At 42.6% G+C, this 14,958-nt stretch overlaps 1 protein-coding gene across 1 annotated transcript in view; it reads left to right on the plus strand.

Annotated features, from left to right (window-relative positions):
* The window catches only part of PRDM2 (PR/SET domain 2), a 52,070-nt gene that overhangs the window by 10,985 nt on the left and 26,127 nt on the right, over nucleotides 1-14,958 (plus strand). Inside the window, exons 3-6 of the mRNA XM_063417013.1 lie at nucleotides 2,010-2,127; nucleotides 2,386-2,489; nucleotides 7,137-7,289; nucleotides 12,731-12,857. Of these exons, the coding sequence (XP_063273083.1) occupies nucleotides 2,010-2,127; nucleotides 2,386-2,489; nucleotides 7,137-7,289; nucleotides 12,731-12,857 (502 nt within the window). The remainder of the gene's footprint in view (nucleotides 1-2,009; nucleotides 2,128-2,385; nucleotides 2,490-7,136; nucleotides 7,290-12,730; nucleotides 12,858-14,958) is intronic.

Here is a 14,958-nt window from a genome sequence, read left to right on the forward strand (position 1 = left end):
AAACCCAGCCAAAAAAAATCCTGCTTTTAGCTTGAAACTGGAAGTGCACCATTCTGAGAGCTGTCAGCCACCCTCTTCTATTTCTGTATGTAACTGGTTGGAAACCACAGGGAAAACCAGGCTTGTTCTCCCCTGGTGCAATCCTGGGGTAATGTACTGGGAAGATGTTTAGGTTTCTTTGATATGCTGAGAAGAGCATGTTTCTTTTTCAGCTCAGACGTGGCTTCTTGCCTATCAGTTCAAGGCAAACAGATGTCTGAAAATCAGGCTGCTTTCAGCAGTATTTTTCCTTTTGGGTTGTTGGAAGAGCAAAATAAAGCTTTGCTCTGCTTTGAATAGACTTCAGCTATTCTAACTAATGAACAGTTATTTATCCCTGGTGTCTGCACTCTTGCATGGGAAGGGATTTGTGGCATTCTCTCCCTTCCATGGTTTCCAATTTGGGGTCTTTCTCCCCTGCAAATAGCTCTCTGGGAGCTCTCTGTGCAGCTGTTAAGGCTTATGAAGGCAGCACTAGAATAACCTTCTCAGACTCCAGTTTTATAATTTTCCTCGTTGTTGCAGTTAAAAATGGCAGAGGACTTGTTCTTTTAACTCCACTCAGCAAATTGGGTTTTCAAATGTAGTGAATGATTTCCTTAGCAGCACCCTGACAGAGACTGGGTGCTGAGGAGCAAGGGCTGAGAAGCTTTATCTCTTCTGCTTTAGAGAGAAAAAAAATAGAGTTTGATAGAATATTGAGATGCATTTTAAATATATTTCCAGTAAAACCTTTCAGTGTAATTCAAAGTACTCATTGAAAAGTACTCTGAGTATTACTCAGTAGTTTATTATTCAGTATGTGAAAATACTATTGTATCTCTGCTCTATGGATATAGATAAAAGCCAGAATCATTTCCAAAAAATTAAAGTTTATTTGGAAAAAATTCTCAGTTTAAGCTCTTCCTAAAAATGGGTTCAGAGGTCAAGTATAACATCCTTAATATTAGAGTTGTTCCTGCCATTATCACCAGTGTTCATTCCTGACCAGAATGATTAGAGTTCTGTATCAGAAGGCAGGGAGTTATTTTCAGGCATGTTGTTCAATAAAGGCTTAGTTTTCACTAAACAGAGTTCTTACAGACTATGGACAGACTTTATAGGAAATTTTGCATTCTTGCAACTTTGAAATTCTGGTCATTTCTATCAGAAATATTGTTTTGTTAATTATAAGTGGGTAATAGTGAGCAGGTTGTTTTATGACAAGTGTGAGTAATAATAGTATGGATAATATTATAGAATAATATTGAACCTTGGAGGCTCCATAAAATGGAACTAATCACTTACTGAACAGTAAATAATTTCTTACCTTTATATTGTCTATCAAACTTTAATATAAAAATATGTTAAAACTTTGTGTATTAATTACAAGCTGCTGGCTAAAGCTCTGATTTGTTGCTTGATGTAGGAAATGTGAGTAACATTTACGATACTGACACAATTACTATTAAAACCCTTTTATTCTCTTTAAAAGCTGCTTTTGGCTTAATCCCTTTGTTGCACAGCAGTAAACTTGACATGCCCATACTTTAATCACCAAGAAGTGCAAGTTCTCATGTCTGCATTGGAGGGGTTAATTTACTGCAATACACTCACTTCAGTTAGCAGGGCACGTAACTTTACAGATTTTTGAACTGTATGCACTTCTTGGAACTTTGGTTTTCTCCTAAAGTTACGTTTTAGTCTTTCTTACAAGGGGCACTTTGTCACATAAGGCAAGATAAATTATTTTAGGTTGGTTTTGGGGGACTGGTGAGGTTGTGTATGCCTGGAAGTCATTCTTTGAAAAAGGGAAATAAATGATTGCTAATATATGCAAAATTATCCTCAGTGCGGTGAGTTTGGAAGTTTTACTTTAATTAATTAATTAACTGCCTTTAATCACAAGTCAGAAGGTTTTGGAGTCCGTGTGGGTTGCTCACCTGTCGTGTGGTTGTTTCTGCCTGTTAATGGTGATTTTTGGCTTGTAGAACACAAGTGAGGCCCCTGTTGCTGTGGAGACCTTGGACGATGTCCCTGAGCACGTGCTCAGGGGCCTGCCCGAGGACGTGAGGCTCTTCCCCTCTGCTGTGGACAAGACACGGCTGGGTGAGTGCTGCAGCTGGGAAATGAGAATGGAGATTGTTACAGCAGAAATTTGGGTTGCTGTGAAAGCCTTGTGCCCTCCTGTGCTGGGTAGAGATGATGTCTGGTGTGTTTGTCTGAAATATTTCCTCTTGGGAAGAATGGACAGCTTCCCTGTCCAGGACAGACACATGTAACAATCTTAAATAATGTGAATTTTGAATGGAAGATTTGCTTGGAATAACTTAGATTAGATTTAACTCCTGGTTCGTGTCTCCTCAGGTGTCTGGGCAACAAAGTCAATTTTGAAAGGCAAGAAGTTTGGACCATTTGTTGGTGACAAGAAAAAAAGATCTCAAGTTAAGAGCAATGTGTACATGTGGGAGGTAAGAAAAAGCTTGTAAAGGGAAAAATGTGCCTGTCACCAGGTCAATATTTTGTATTTAGCCTTTGCTTTTTCCAGATATTTTAGAAATAAACTTGATGTAAGGTAACTGCCATCTATTACTGCCATTACTAACAGTTATTTATAGACACTTGGATGGAACAACTATTCTGAATTACAGAGCTTTATAAACCATTGGCGTTGTTTGATATTACTGTATTTTTTATATGATGTGTGTGGATCACAGCTGCCCTTAAGAGTTTGTTGCTGATCTTTGCTTTGTTGATTGAACCCTGAGTGCAACTGAGTGCTGTCAACTGCTTATGAAATTAGGGAAATTAGGAGGATAGGGAATCTCTTTAGGAAGCCACATCACTCCTCCATTTAGCTCTTTGAAACCAGCTTTTGGAGTTTTTGTGAGTTCTCAAGTGTTGCAGTATTTCTTGTGCTGGGCTTGCCTTGGAGCAAGTTCAGCTGTCTGGGCAGCTGAACAGCTCTGGAAGCTCCACTGGTAGTCAGGAGACCTTGGATATTATGCAGATTTCAAAATGTAAATGTCATAATCTGGAGCTGAATCCTGTCTACAGTGTCTCTGAGGCAGTTCATAACCACTTCCAAAGACTTCTTCAATCTTTCTGAAGACAAACACAGGACATGGTTTTAGTGAATAGTCAAGAGGGGAGGGATGGAGGAACTGTGGCATAGAATGTTCTGGAACATGGATTTTTAGGCTAAAGACACTGATAATGGTCATCCATCCTTCTGTCCCCTTGTTTGCAAAAATGGAACTCCCTAAAACCCTAAAACCATGCACAGAGCTTGGAGTTAACCTCTATCAGAGGAATTGATCTAGGACATTCCCATAAATGTAAATTACCCTTTAGAAAAGCAATACAGGTTTCAAGTGTAATGTTTGTTGATTGAGCTCATGCTATCACAAACTCCATAAAGTATCTCCAGTTTTGATCTGTTACAGGAACATTTGGTGAGATTGAATCAGTCAAGTAAATTATTGACTTCACAGTTGTTTTTCTCAGTCCTGGATGCCGAATGTTCATGTGGATATTTTTTCAGTTTGTGTTGAGAAGTGGTGGTTGCAAGCCAGATGTTTCAAAGTTTCCTGGTTTGCAATGCAGGTGATAATGGGAACCCCTATTAGATTCCAGAGTCATTGTGTGTTGCTTTAATAGTGATTTTAGAGTTAGGGAAAAAAGCAACTAAAATGAGATTGCAACAGTTGGTCCCATGTGCTGATATCTGAAACCAGTCCAGAATCCCAACTGTTGGAAATATGGTTTGTAGAAGGAGGGCGGTGTGTAGGAGCAGTTCAGTACATGGACACTCAGCTTGGGGAACAACCTTTTCCACAAGTGTTCCATTTGCTTCTTTAGTCAAATTCATCTGGATAAAAAAGAAGGCTTCTAACATTGGCATCTCCAGTCGATTTTAATGATTTTGAACTGTCATACCAGAGGCTCATTGTGAAAAAGATGAGCTGTGTGTGTCTGTGGATGCCTCTGGTGTCTGAGGAGAGAACATATTTTCCTTTTCTACTGGTGAAAAGCCACAGTTGGGAAGATGAGAACAAGTGTCTGAGGAGGGAGGGAAGTGCTGTTCTGGAATGACTGGCACAGCTGTGCTGAGGGGATTTTATTGTGGGTACAAGAATCACTTCAAGTCACAATGTTATGGAGAGAAGTTGGAGCTATTTTCTTTCTCACAGTGCACAAGGCCTTTAAACAATATTCTGTAAATTAGAAAAGCAATAAAGTATTTTAGTATGTGGAAAACCCATAATAAAATAATACAAAAACATGGTAGTGTTATATATCTGTATATAAAAGTAATCAGTAATTACATTTAGACATATATGTCATATCTGTTTAGCTCTCCCACAGCATTTTTTGGCTCTTCTCTTCCATTTTAACCAAAAGAAATGTTTTTGCAGTCTCACCTGGGACACTGTTTATGCTTTCATATTGCAAGGGCTGGGTGTGCTGATGAACATTCTTTCAAAAGTCAGCTGATGAAATCCATGCTGGAATAGTTTTAAGTAAGGCAGATGTTTTCTGTTTACTTGGAAAGAAACTAAGATGGTTGTATATTTATTAAAAATTCACTTTTATTGATAAAATTCTATTTCATTAAATCAACAGTATTATCAGCACAAAATAAATTGGATTTATTGAGTAGGGGTTTTTCTAAGCTGTTGTAGAAATGTATGTAAGATTGAAATTGGAAAACAGTTTGAAAAGCCTTGGAATTACTTGTAAAGAATCAGAAAATAAAAAGCTACAACATTGTAGATTTTTGGACTTTTAGAAAAGCAGAAAAGGAAAAATACCCACTGATAGCTCTTCTTATGGGCATCTAACTTGGATTATAAGAGGAGTGGGAGATGTGTAACATCTTGAAAGAGAAGCAGAGTCATCTGCCACCAGAAAATAATAAAGATGTCAATCTCCTTCTTGCTTTACTGCAAGTTGTCTGGAAAAGTAAAGCAGTACTTTTGTAGGAGAGCAGGTGTCAGCCTTTTCCCCAAGAACAGAAACCAAAGAATTTCCACAGCATCTTGGAACATGCAGAATTTTATTGACGTGGTCAGTTTTTTCAGGTGATCACAAGATATCTGAAAGGCTAAAACGTTCCCTAAAAAAAGATTAAATATAAAGTAAGCTTTCCCATATCTTTCCAAATAAAGCAAATGCTTCTAGCTTTTATATAGTTACTTTTTCTAACTCATCAGATGATAAAAATGAAGCTCTGTGGCCTTCATATCTGAAATCAATCAATTTACTAAATGTAAAATCTGGAGTATCATTCAGGCTTGCCAAACTGAAAAGAAAGTACAAAATGTTTAAAGGATTTTGGCTTTTGAGCCCAGAGTTTTGAGAGATGGGATTGCAGGCCATGAGTGGGGTTTTTTTCCAATTGTACCAGTTTCTCTAAAAGATTGCAGAAGAGCAGCAACGCTTTGCCCCAGTCCAGCCCTGGCTCTGCTGTGCCCTTTGTGTTGTCTCTGGCCTTGAGTGGTGCTCGGAGTGCTTTGTGTGTAGCTGTGAAATGCAGTGTTTCAGTGCTGTGAAATGCAGTGTTTTACTGCTGTGAAATGCAGTGTTTTACTGCTGTGATATGCAGGGTTTCAGTGCAGTGAAATGCAGTGTTTCACTGCTGTGAAATGCAGTGTTCCACTGCTGTGAAATGCAGTGTTTTACTGCTGTGAAATGCAGTGTTTCACTGCTGTGAAATGCAGTGTTTTACTGCTGTGAAATGCAGTGTTTTACTGCTGTGATATGCAGGGTTTCAGTGCAGTGAAATGCAGTGTTTTACTGCAGTGAAATGCAGTGTTTCAGTGCTGTGAAATGCAGTGTTTCAGTGCTGTGGAATGCAGTGTTTTACTGCTGTGAAATGCAGTGTTTTACTGCTGTGAAATGCAGTGTTCCACTGATGTGAAATGCAGTGTTTTACTGCTGTGAAATGCAGTGTTTTACTGCTGTGAAATGCAGTGTTCCACTGATGTGAAATGCAGTGTTTCAGTGCTGTGAAATGCAGTGTTTTACTGCTGTGAAATGCAGTGTTTTACTGCTGTGAAATGCAGTGTTTTACTGCTGTGAAATGCAGTGTTTTACTGCTGTGAAATGCAGTGTTTTACTGCTGTGAAATGCAGTGTTGCACTGCTGTGAAATGCAGTGTTGCACTGCTGTGAAATGCAGTGTTCCACTGCTGTGAAATGCAGTGTTTTACTGCTGTGAAATGCAGTGTTTTACTGCTGTGATATGAGCAGTGTTTCACTGCTGTGATATGAGCAGTGTTTCACTGCTGTGATATGAGCAGTGTTTCACTGCTGTGATATGAGCAGTGTTTCACTGCTGTGATTTGAGCTGTGTGTGCTGTCTCTCTCCGGGTGTATTACCCCAACCTGGGCTGTGAAATGCAGTGTTTCAGTGCTGTGAAATGCAGTGTTTCAGTGCTGTGAAATGCAGTGTTTCAGTGCTGTGAAATGAGCAGTGTGTGCTGTCTCTCTCCAGGTGTATTACCCCAGCCTGGGCTGTGAAATGCAGTGTTTATTGCTCTGACATGAGCAGTGTTTCAGGGTGTGCTGTCTCTCTCCAGGTGTATTACCCCAGCCTGGGCTGTTTTATTGCTCTGACATGAGCAGTGTTTCAGTGCTGTGAAATGCAGTGTTTTATTGCTGTGACATGAGCAGTGTTTCAGTGTGTGCTGTCTCTCTGCAGGTGTATTACCCCAACCTGGGCTGTGAAATGCAGTGTTTATTGCTGTGACATGAGCAGTGTTTCAGGGTGTGCTGTCTCTCTCCAGGTGTATTACCCCAGCCTGGGCTGTGAAATGCAGTGTTTATTGCTCTGACATGAGCAGTGTTTCAGTGCTGTGAAATGCAGTGTTTATTGCTCTGACATGAGCAGTGTTTCAGTGCTGTGAAATCCAGTGTTTTATTGCTGTGACATGAGCAGCGTTTCAGTGTGTGCTGTCTCTCTGCAGGTGTATTACCCCAGCCTGGGCTGTTTTATTGCTGTGACATGAGCAGTGTTTCAGTGTGTGCTGTCTCTCTGCAGGTGTATTACCCCAACCTGGGCTGTTTTATTGCTGTGACATGAGCAGTGTTTCAGTGTGTGCTGTCTCTCTCCAGGTGTATTACCCCAACCTGGGCTGGATGTGTGTGGATGCCACTGACCCAGAGAAGGGCAACTGGCTGCGCTACATAAACTGGGCCCGCTCGGGGAAGGAGCAGAACCTCTTTCCTCTGGAGATCAACAGGACCATTTACTACAAGAGTTTAAAGGTATCAATGTCTGAACAGCTGCTACTTTATCTTCTATTACTAACACCTTTTATTCTGCTTTATTAAAAAACTTTTACTATTTATATCAAACAGAGTTTGAAACACTTCATGAAATGCATTTAAAACACTGCAAATGCTACACATCATTGGTATAAATTCTTATCTGCCAGTACAGTTGACGTTAGCTTTACTGTTAAACTACAGGATGTTTAAACACTGAGTCTATCTTACTGGGTAATGATTTGCTGTAGCACCAAATTTGATACAAACTAGAGCAAAAAACTTCAGAGTATATGAAATAAATGTTTTTCTATTTTTGTAGATACCAAGAATCTTTCTGCTGAGGATATTTTCACAATAATCAGTTATTTTATGGCCTGTGCATTATTTGACAAAGTTTGGCTGTCACAACACTTTTATGGGTAGCTCCATGAAACTATTTCTCATGGGCTTATACCATTTCAGTTTTGTTCAGGGAGTGAGGGGGAAGCAGAGAAAAGAGTAATTCCTGGAGCATTTTATCTCCCAAATCAAGAAAAAAAGATGATTTAACTGTAATGGCGGAGCATGTTAGGTTAAGAATATTGTGGCTTTAAAGTATTTCTTGAATCCCCAATCAAGACCTCCTAGCAGTGAGTGTGTGTAGCTTCACTTAGATTTTATTTAAAATACTTTGGGTGTTTGGGGTATATGCAGTTTTGTTTTTGTTGTTGTTCCTTCCATTTCCTTGTGAGGCCAACAACATCTGTAAGTAACTGATATTTGCTTAATAAAAAGTGAGTTGATCCCATGCAGTTTTAAAGTTTATGGGGCAGTAAAGCAGTAGGTAAATGTTATATTTTAGGGCACTCAAACTAGACTGAAGAAAAATTCTAAACATTTTCTGAAGTTTGTAATGGCATTCAAGCAGAGGTTCACTATTGCCAGACTAGTGACCTCTCTGCAGTGTTTATTTGCAGAGGCAGGCTCCCAGTATGACTCTGTAGCCAGCCTCGGTTTCTCTAGACACTTTATCTTGGATTTCCTCTGCATTTGGCCACAGTCCCACTAACTCCTTCATATAGGTGTGCTTTTGGAGTCACTCTGACATTTTAAATTTCTCATTGAATCTTTTCTGCAAAAGTTTCGGTCCTGACAGAGACAAGCATTCACATGTTTAAAATTCATTATCTGATGGATGATACTGCACTTTGGAAAATAACTGTACTGCTACAAGAGGCTGAGCAGTGCTGACAGAATAACAAATACCTTGTTTCAGCACTGGAATATCCTTTTGTTCCCTTCACTGTTGTCTTTTGCAACTTGATGGATTTTGTCCCAGTCACACCTTGCTGCTGAGACAAAAGAAGGCATGTAATAAAGAACATCTTAAATATCCTTATCTTTTGCATATAATGTTAGGATCTCTACTGCCATTTCAAACCTGCTGTGAATTTACCAGCCCGGGTATGAACACATGGTTCTTTCCTGATCTTTATCATAATTCATAAATTTAGGGGAATTCCACTTGCTGACAAATAAACAGGACAGGTTTTATTTACCCCCAAAGGAGAATTCAGGTGGCTTGTGTGTAATTTTGTTCTGCTTTATCTTGAAGCATTGAAAGTATAGTCATGGAGTCTTATTTTTCCCAAGGTTTCCTTCAGCTTTTTGTAGGTTTTTAATTTGTAAGTTAAACAGGCTGATTTCCAGGCCTCGTTGCTGATATAACAAAGTCCAAATTTGCTTGATGTAGAACCACCTCAGAACTGTAGAGCTGTAACTTCCCTGTTCCTTGATCTCAATAAATAGTTATAGAATAAAATACCACTTGTGAGTGAGCACAAGCAAATGATTTTCTCTTCCATCTTCTCTTCATCTTTACTGAGGGGCTGAGGGTATTTGTAAGCTGCTTTGCATCTGCTTTCCCCAGGATGCAGGGGAGCAGCTTAAATTCATGATTTAATTTCAGCTCTTCCTGCCTCTGCTCGTGAGAGGAGCTCACTGTGCAGTGGTTTTCTGCACACAGGGCAAAACTTGAATTATAGAAAAAGTAAAATACAGTGAAAAGTCAGTTTCAAAAAGTCTTCTGAAGAAACTTGGCAATGAAACTGTCCCTGATTAAAATGAAATTAATTTGCTTGTGGAGGACTGTTTTACCCAAGAGGTTTATAATACCTCAGGGTCCTCCCTGTTAAATAGGGGAGAGCAACATAACGTTGGGTTATAGAGTGTGAAGGATTCACACCAGTAAATGTCAGAGTGTTCACTTTGGTTATATTTGGTGAGAAGAGGCCACAACCAGGTGCAGAAGCACAATATCACAGTAAACTGCAGTGTCTGGTGAAAAATAGCTACTCTGAGGAGGTCAGGCAGGCAAATGCCCAACTCAGTCTGTACAAGACTCATTAGAGTGCTTGAATGTGCACAATTAATTGACTTTTAGGCAATCTGAGCTAGCACCTTTCAGGTTACTTAGGTTAGGTTAATAACTTGTTAGGCTATTACTCTTGAAAATAACATATTTCAAACTTACTGTAAGCCTTTTGAACAGGAAATACTCAGATTAAGGCCAGTTAAATGTTGCAGTTAAAACAAAACCCACAAAATAGTGTGTGGGAATTATTAAACTAATGAACCTTCCCAAAATTCATACCTTTTTTAGCCAGGCTGTCCCAGCCTGACACTGCTACACCAAGGATCTGCAGGGAATAGTTTGGAGGAGGTTGAGTTTTGGAGTTGTTACTAGAGGGTGTCACGAGGAGGAGCGGTGGTACAAGTGGCACTTGCTCAGTGTAGTCCTTCTCTCATACTGTCACTGAGGGAGCAGCTTTAATTATCTGCTTTTGAAGCTGCTGCTGCATCTCATTTTAGAAGTACAAGGTTAGAGGGCTTAATTTAGATTCTAGAGCAGTCACAATAAAACTGAATTCATCACGTTGAACGTTAGCTCTGGCCATGCAGCCAACAGGTGACGTGCTCCTTACACCCTGTGTTTGCATTGCCTGAAACCTCATCCAGATCTTTGCTCTGCCTTTGTCTATTTTTAGATGATAAGGGGTTTTTTGCATCAAACAGCTTTGCTCTATTCCTTGCTGCTCATCAGCTCCAAGGCCATGCAAATTAAGTTTGCCACTAATTATCCTATCAGGCCTCTGCAACTCAAGGAAGCCAAGCCATAGGCTTTGCTTATAAGTTACTCTTCCCTTACTTGCTGGGATCTTGCACCTCTTGTTGTTCCAGTGTCTGGGGTATGGTGATAATTATCACCTTTATCAGGTACTGTGAGACCCACTAAAAATGAGCTGCAGAAGAAAGAAATCCTACTTTTCTTCTTGATACAGAATTCCCCTTTGGCTTCAGACTGGAGATAATAGTCTGAGGACACCCTTTGATCAGATGAATTACTGAAAATAAGATCTGGTCTCCACCAGCCCCATGTTCATTAAGCCCTGAAAGAGGGGAATTAAAGTCAAGGCATTTAAATTTTTCTTGGTTTTGGGTAAAATGCTTCAGGAAATGGAGAAACAATAAGGAAGATTTTAAAAGTAAGTTAAAATCTTTAGTTTGCCAATTTGGGGATTTACTAGTTTGAGCCTGATATTTTAAGGAGCATGTGAAATGAACTGATCAATAGAGTTTCTTTTCTTGGCAGAGCTTGGAGTATGAGTAGCATTTGCAGTGATGCCCGTTTGACTAATTTAGTCTGTGGGGGTTTTTTAATATTTGATTAAAAAGAATAGAAATAATTAATTTGGAATGGCAAGCAAACCTTTGATTTTTATGGTGAAGTAGATTTACTAAATATCTTGGAATTATCTGTATTCCTGTTAACTCACTGTGAAAATCTTTTCCTGGATCTTTGGATTTTGTTCCAGATCCCAGCTGTAGTGGCTGCCTGAGCAGCCACTATATATATAATTAATAATTGTATTATAATTAATTAATGTTATATAGTACTTTGTATAAGGTAGTTATGTTTGTCCCAACCCCTGGCTGCTCTCTGAAAAGAATTAACAGTGAATATCCATAGAAGTGAACACTGGGATTTAAATCAGTGGCACTGTTTGAGGCAAACCACAAATTGGGACATTATTTTGGTCTTTTCTTGTCACTTTTCTGGGGTTTTTCTGTGTTTTCTTGTGAATTTCGGGGGTAATTTTTTAAAAATTTTTTTGTGTGTATGTGTGGTTTGGGGTGTGTGTGTGTTATGGTCTGTGAGGAGGTTTTTGGATTGCTTTGGTGCTGTTCTCTGTGTGTGTTGTGTTAGAATGAGTGAGGAGGTTTGGGGGTTTTTTTTGGGGTGTTTCTGTGCTGTTCTGTGTGTGGGTGGGTGTGTGTGTGTTAGAATGTGTCAGGAGATTTTTTGGTTGTTTTTGGAGTGTTTTGGTGCTGTTTTGTGTGTGTGTTAGAATCTGAGGAGGGTTTTGGGGCGTTTCACTGCTGTTTATGTGTCTGTCTGTGTTAGAATCTGTGAGGAGGTTTTGGGGTGTTTGGTGCTGTTCTCTGTGTGTGTGAGTGTAGAGGTGTGTGTGTGTATGTTACAAATTGTGAGGAGGTTTTGAGGTTGTTTTGGGGTGTTTTGGGCCGTTTTGTTGCTGTTCTGTGTGTGTGTGCTTTACAATCCGTGAGGAAGTTTTGGGTTGTTTTGGGGTGTTTGGGGCTGTTTCAGCGCTGTTCTGTGTGTATGTGTATGCTACAATCCGTGAGGAAGTTGTGTGTTGTTTTGGGGGTGGTTTTGGGGCTGTTTCACTGCTGTTCTCTCTCTCTCTCTGTGTGTGTGTGTGTGTGTGTGTGTGTGTATTACAATCCATGAGGAAGTTTTGGGGTTGTTTGGGGGCTGTTTCGCTGCTGTTCTGTGTATGTGTGTTACAATCCGTGAGGAAGTTGTGTGCTGTTTTGGGTTGTTTTGGGGCTCTTGCAGTGCTGTTCTGTCTGTGTGTGTGTGTTACAATCTGTGATGAAGTTTTGGGTTGTTTTGGGGGTGGTTTTGGGGTGTTTTCAGGCTGTTTCGCTGCTGTTCTCTGTGTGTGTGTGTGTGTGTATGTGTGTGTGTGTGTGTGTGTGTTACAATCCGTAAGTTTTGGGTTGTTTTGGGGCTATTGCAGTGCTGTTCTGTCTGTGTGTGTTACATTCCGTGATGTTGTTTTGGGGCTGGTTTGGGGGCTGGTTTTCGGGCTGGTTTTCGGGCTGTTTTCGGGCTGGTTTGGGGGCTGGTTTTGGGGCTGTTTTCGGGCTGTTTCGGGCTGTTTTGGGGCCGTTTCGCCGCTGCTCTCCGTGTGCCGGCGCGGTCCGGGGGCGGGGCGCGCCGGGCGCTGCGCCCTCCGCCCGGCAGGGGGCGCGCGGGGCGGCGCCCTCGAGGCTCGGCGGGGGCAGCGCCGTGGGCGCCGCCGCGGCCGCTCCCCGCCCCGCCAACAACGCGCGCGCTGATTGGCCGCGCGCCCTGTGTTGTGTCCCGGCAGCCAATCGCGGCGGGCGAGGAGCTGTTGGTGTGGTACAATGGCGAGGACGACCCGGCGATAGCGGCCGCGATCGAGGAGGAGCGAGCGAGCGCCCGCAGCCGCCGGCACTCCCCGAAGGCCCGCAGAGGTACGGAGCGCACCGGCCCCGCCGCCGCCCCCGCGCGGGGCAGCCCGGCCTGCGGCCGCCGTGACCTTCCGCAGCCGGGCACAGGAGGGAGGGCAGGGCCCGGCCCGGCCGGCGGCGCCGCGGGCGGAACGTGGAAGTTGTGGGTGGAAAAGTTGGGAGAGGCGGCGGGAGCGGCGCGGGAAGGGGGGAACGTCCTGCTCCGGCGGCGGGGCCGCGGCAGCCGCAGCCATCCCGCGTGGGGCGGCGGCCGAGCCCGCGGCAGCCGCGATCCCTCCCTGGGAAACGGAGCTGAGCTCGGGGCCGCTGCGATCCCTCCTTGGGAAAGGGAGCTGAGCTCGGGGCCCCACGATCCCTCCCTGGGAAACGGAGCTGAGCTCGGGGCCCCACGATCCCTCCTTGGGAAAGGGAGCTGAGCTCGGGGCCGCTGCGATCCCTCCTTGGTAAAGGGAGCTGAGCTCGGGGCCCCACGATCCCTCCCTGGGAAACAGAGCTGAGCTCGGGGCCCCACGATCCCTCCTTGGGAAAGGGAGCTGAGCTCGGGGCCGCTGCGATCCCTCCCTGGGAAACGGAGCTGAGCTCGGGGCCGCTGCGATCCCTCCTTGGGAAAGGGAGCTGAGCTCGGGGCCCCACGATCCCTCCTTGGGAAAGGGAGCTGAGCTCGGGGCCCCACGATCCCTCCTTGGTAAAGGGAGCTGAGCTCGGGGCCCCACGATCCCTCCTTGGTAAAGGGAGCTGAGCTCGGGGCCGCCGCGATCCCTCCCTGGGAAGAGCCCACGGTCGCCGCAATCTCTCCTTGGGCAGCGGGAGCGGAGCCCGGGCCCGCCGCGATCCCGCTGTGGAGCAGGGGGAGCCCAGCCCGGGTTCGCCGCGATCCTTCGGGAAGGGGAGGCTGAGCGCGGCGTTGGGGGTACGTCAGTGGAGCCAAATGAAGAATTGCGGTCCTGTTATTTCCCTGCGGTTTTTAATGTCTTGTTGTTTCTAGGCCGATGTGTTGTTGGTTATGGAATTTCGCAGGCGGTGGGAATGGCTGCTCCTGGCTGACTTGGGCCGGGGAGGGAGACTGGGACAGTGTCGGGTGGTATAAACGAATTATTCCCTCTGTGAATATGTATGTCAGACCAGACATCCATTATTTTTTCCATGACTAATTCAGCAGGAGGGTTTTTTAGAGTGCGTGTGCCTCCACGCGTGGCCTTACATAACTGACATTTTGACTAACGTTTTAGGCCAAAATCACGATAAAGCCATTAGTTACAGGGAGTAGATATAGAAGGGAAATATTCACAGTTGTAGCACAGATGTATCAATTCCTCTGGCATGGGAATATGTACATTTTGGTATTCTCTGGAGGTGAAAAATGAACCGAAGAAAGGTAATATTTTAAAAAACCTCAATATAATTTTTTAAACATAAAATATAGGACCTGATCTTACAGGTAGTACAGCTGACTGGAACTCACATTGGAAACAAGGTCAGATATTGAAAACAGTTTTTGTGTAAGTTTTTTATTTGAGATTGAAGATGGGGGACTGTAGTGCAACACAATTAGTTATTTTGAATAGTATTTAATGGGTTAAGCAAACTGAAATTCAAGCACTGAGTTTTATTTTATAATGAAAAGCATATAAGCAGCACTTGGTAAATTACAGGCTGTGTTATGTTTTTTTCCTAAACCTGCATTATCTTAGCCCATGGAATTTGTGTGCCTGTGATTTACCTGAAAGGCTAGAAAAACAACCTGCAGGAATTTGATTATATGATAAATCAGAAAAGCCAGACAGAATAATTTCTAAGGTAATTTTTCATGGCATAGAAGTTTGATTTGCATTCATGAAGTTATAGGTAAAAATACCAGTAAGCTAATTTGTTTTCTGGGTTTTGATTTTGTGCTCTTTTGTAGGTTTCATATTTTAACTGTTACGGATTCTACAGATTTCGTAATTGGGAATCTTTTCCCCCTTTTTATAAACAAAAGCTCCTTACCAAGGCTCACAATTATTAAATAAAAAGCAACCCAGCAAAAACCAACTCCAAGCACAATATTGATGAAGCATTTGAGAATAACCAGGAATAATATATTTATGGAGTTATATTCTTGTCT

Source organism: Prinia subflava, chromosome 21, assembly GCF_021018805.1.
Source record: "Prinia subflava isolate CZ2003 ecotype Zambia chromosome 21, Cam_Psub_1.2, whole genome shotgun sequence".
Lineage (NCBI taxonomy): Eukaryota > Metazoa > Chordata > Aves > Passeriformes > Cisticolidae > Prinia > Prinia subflava.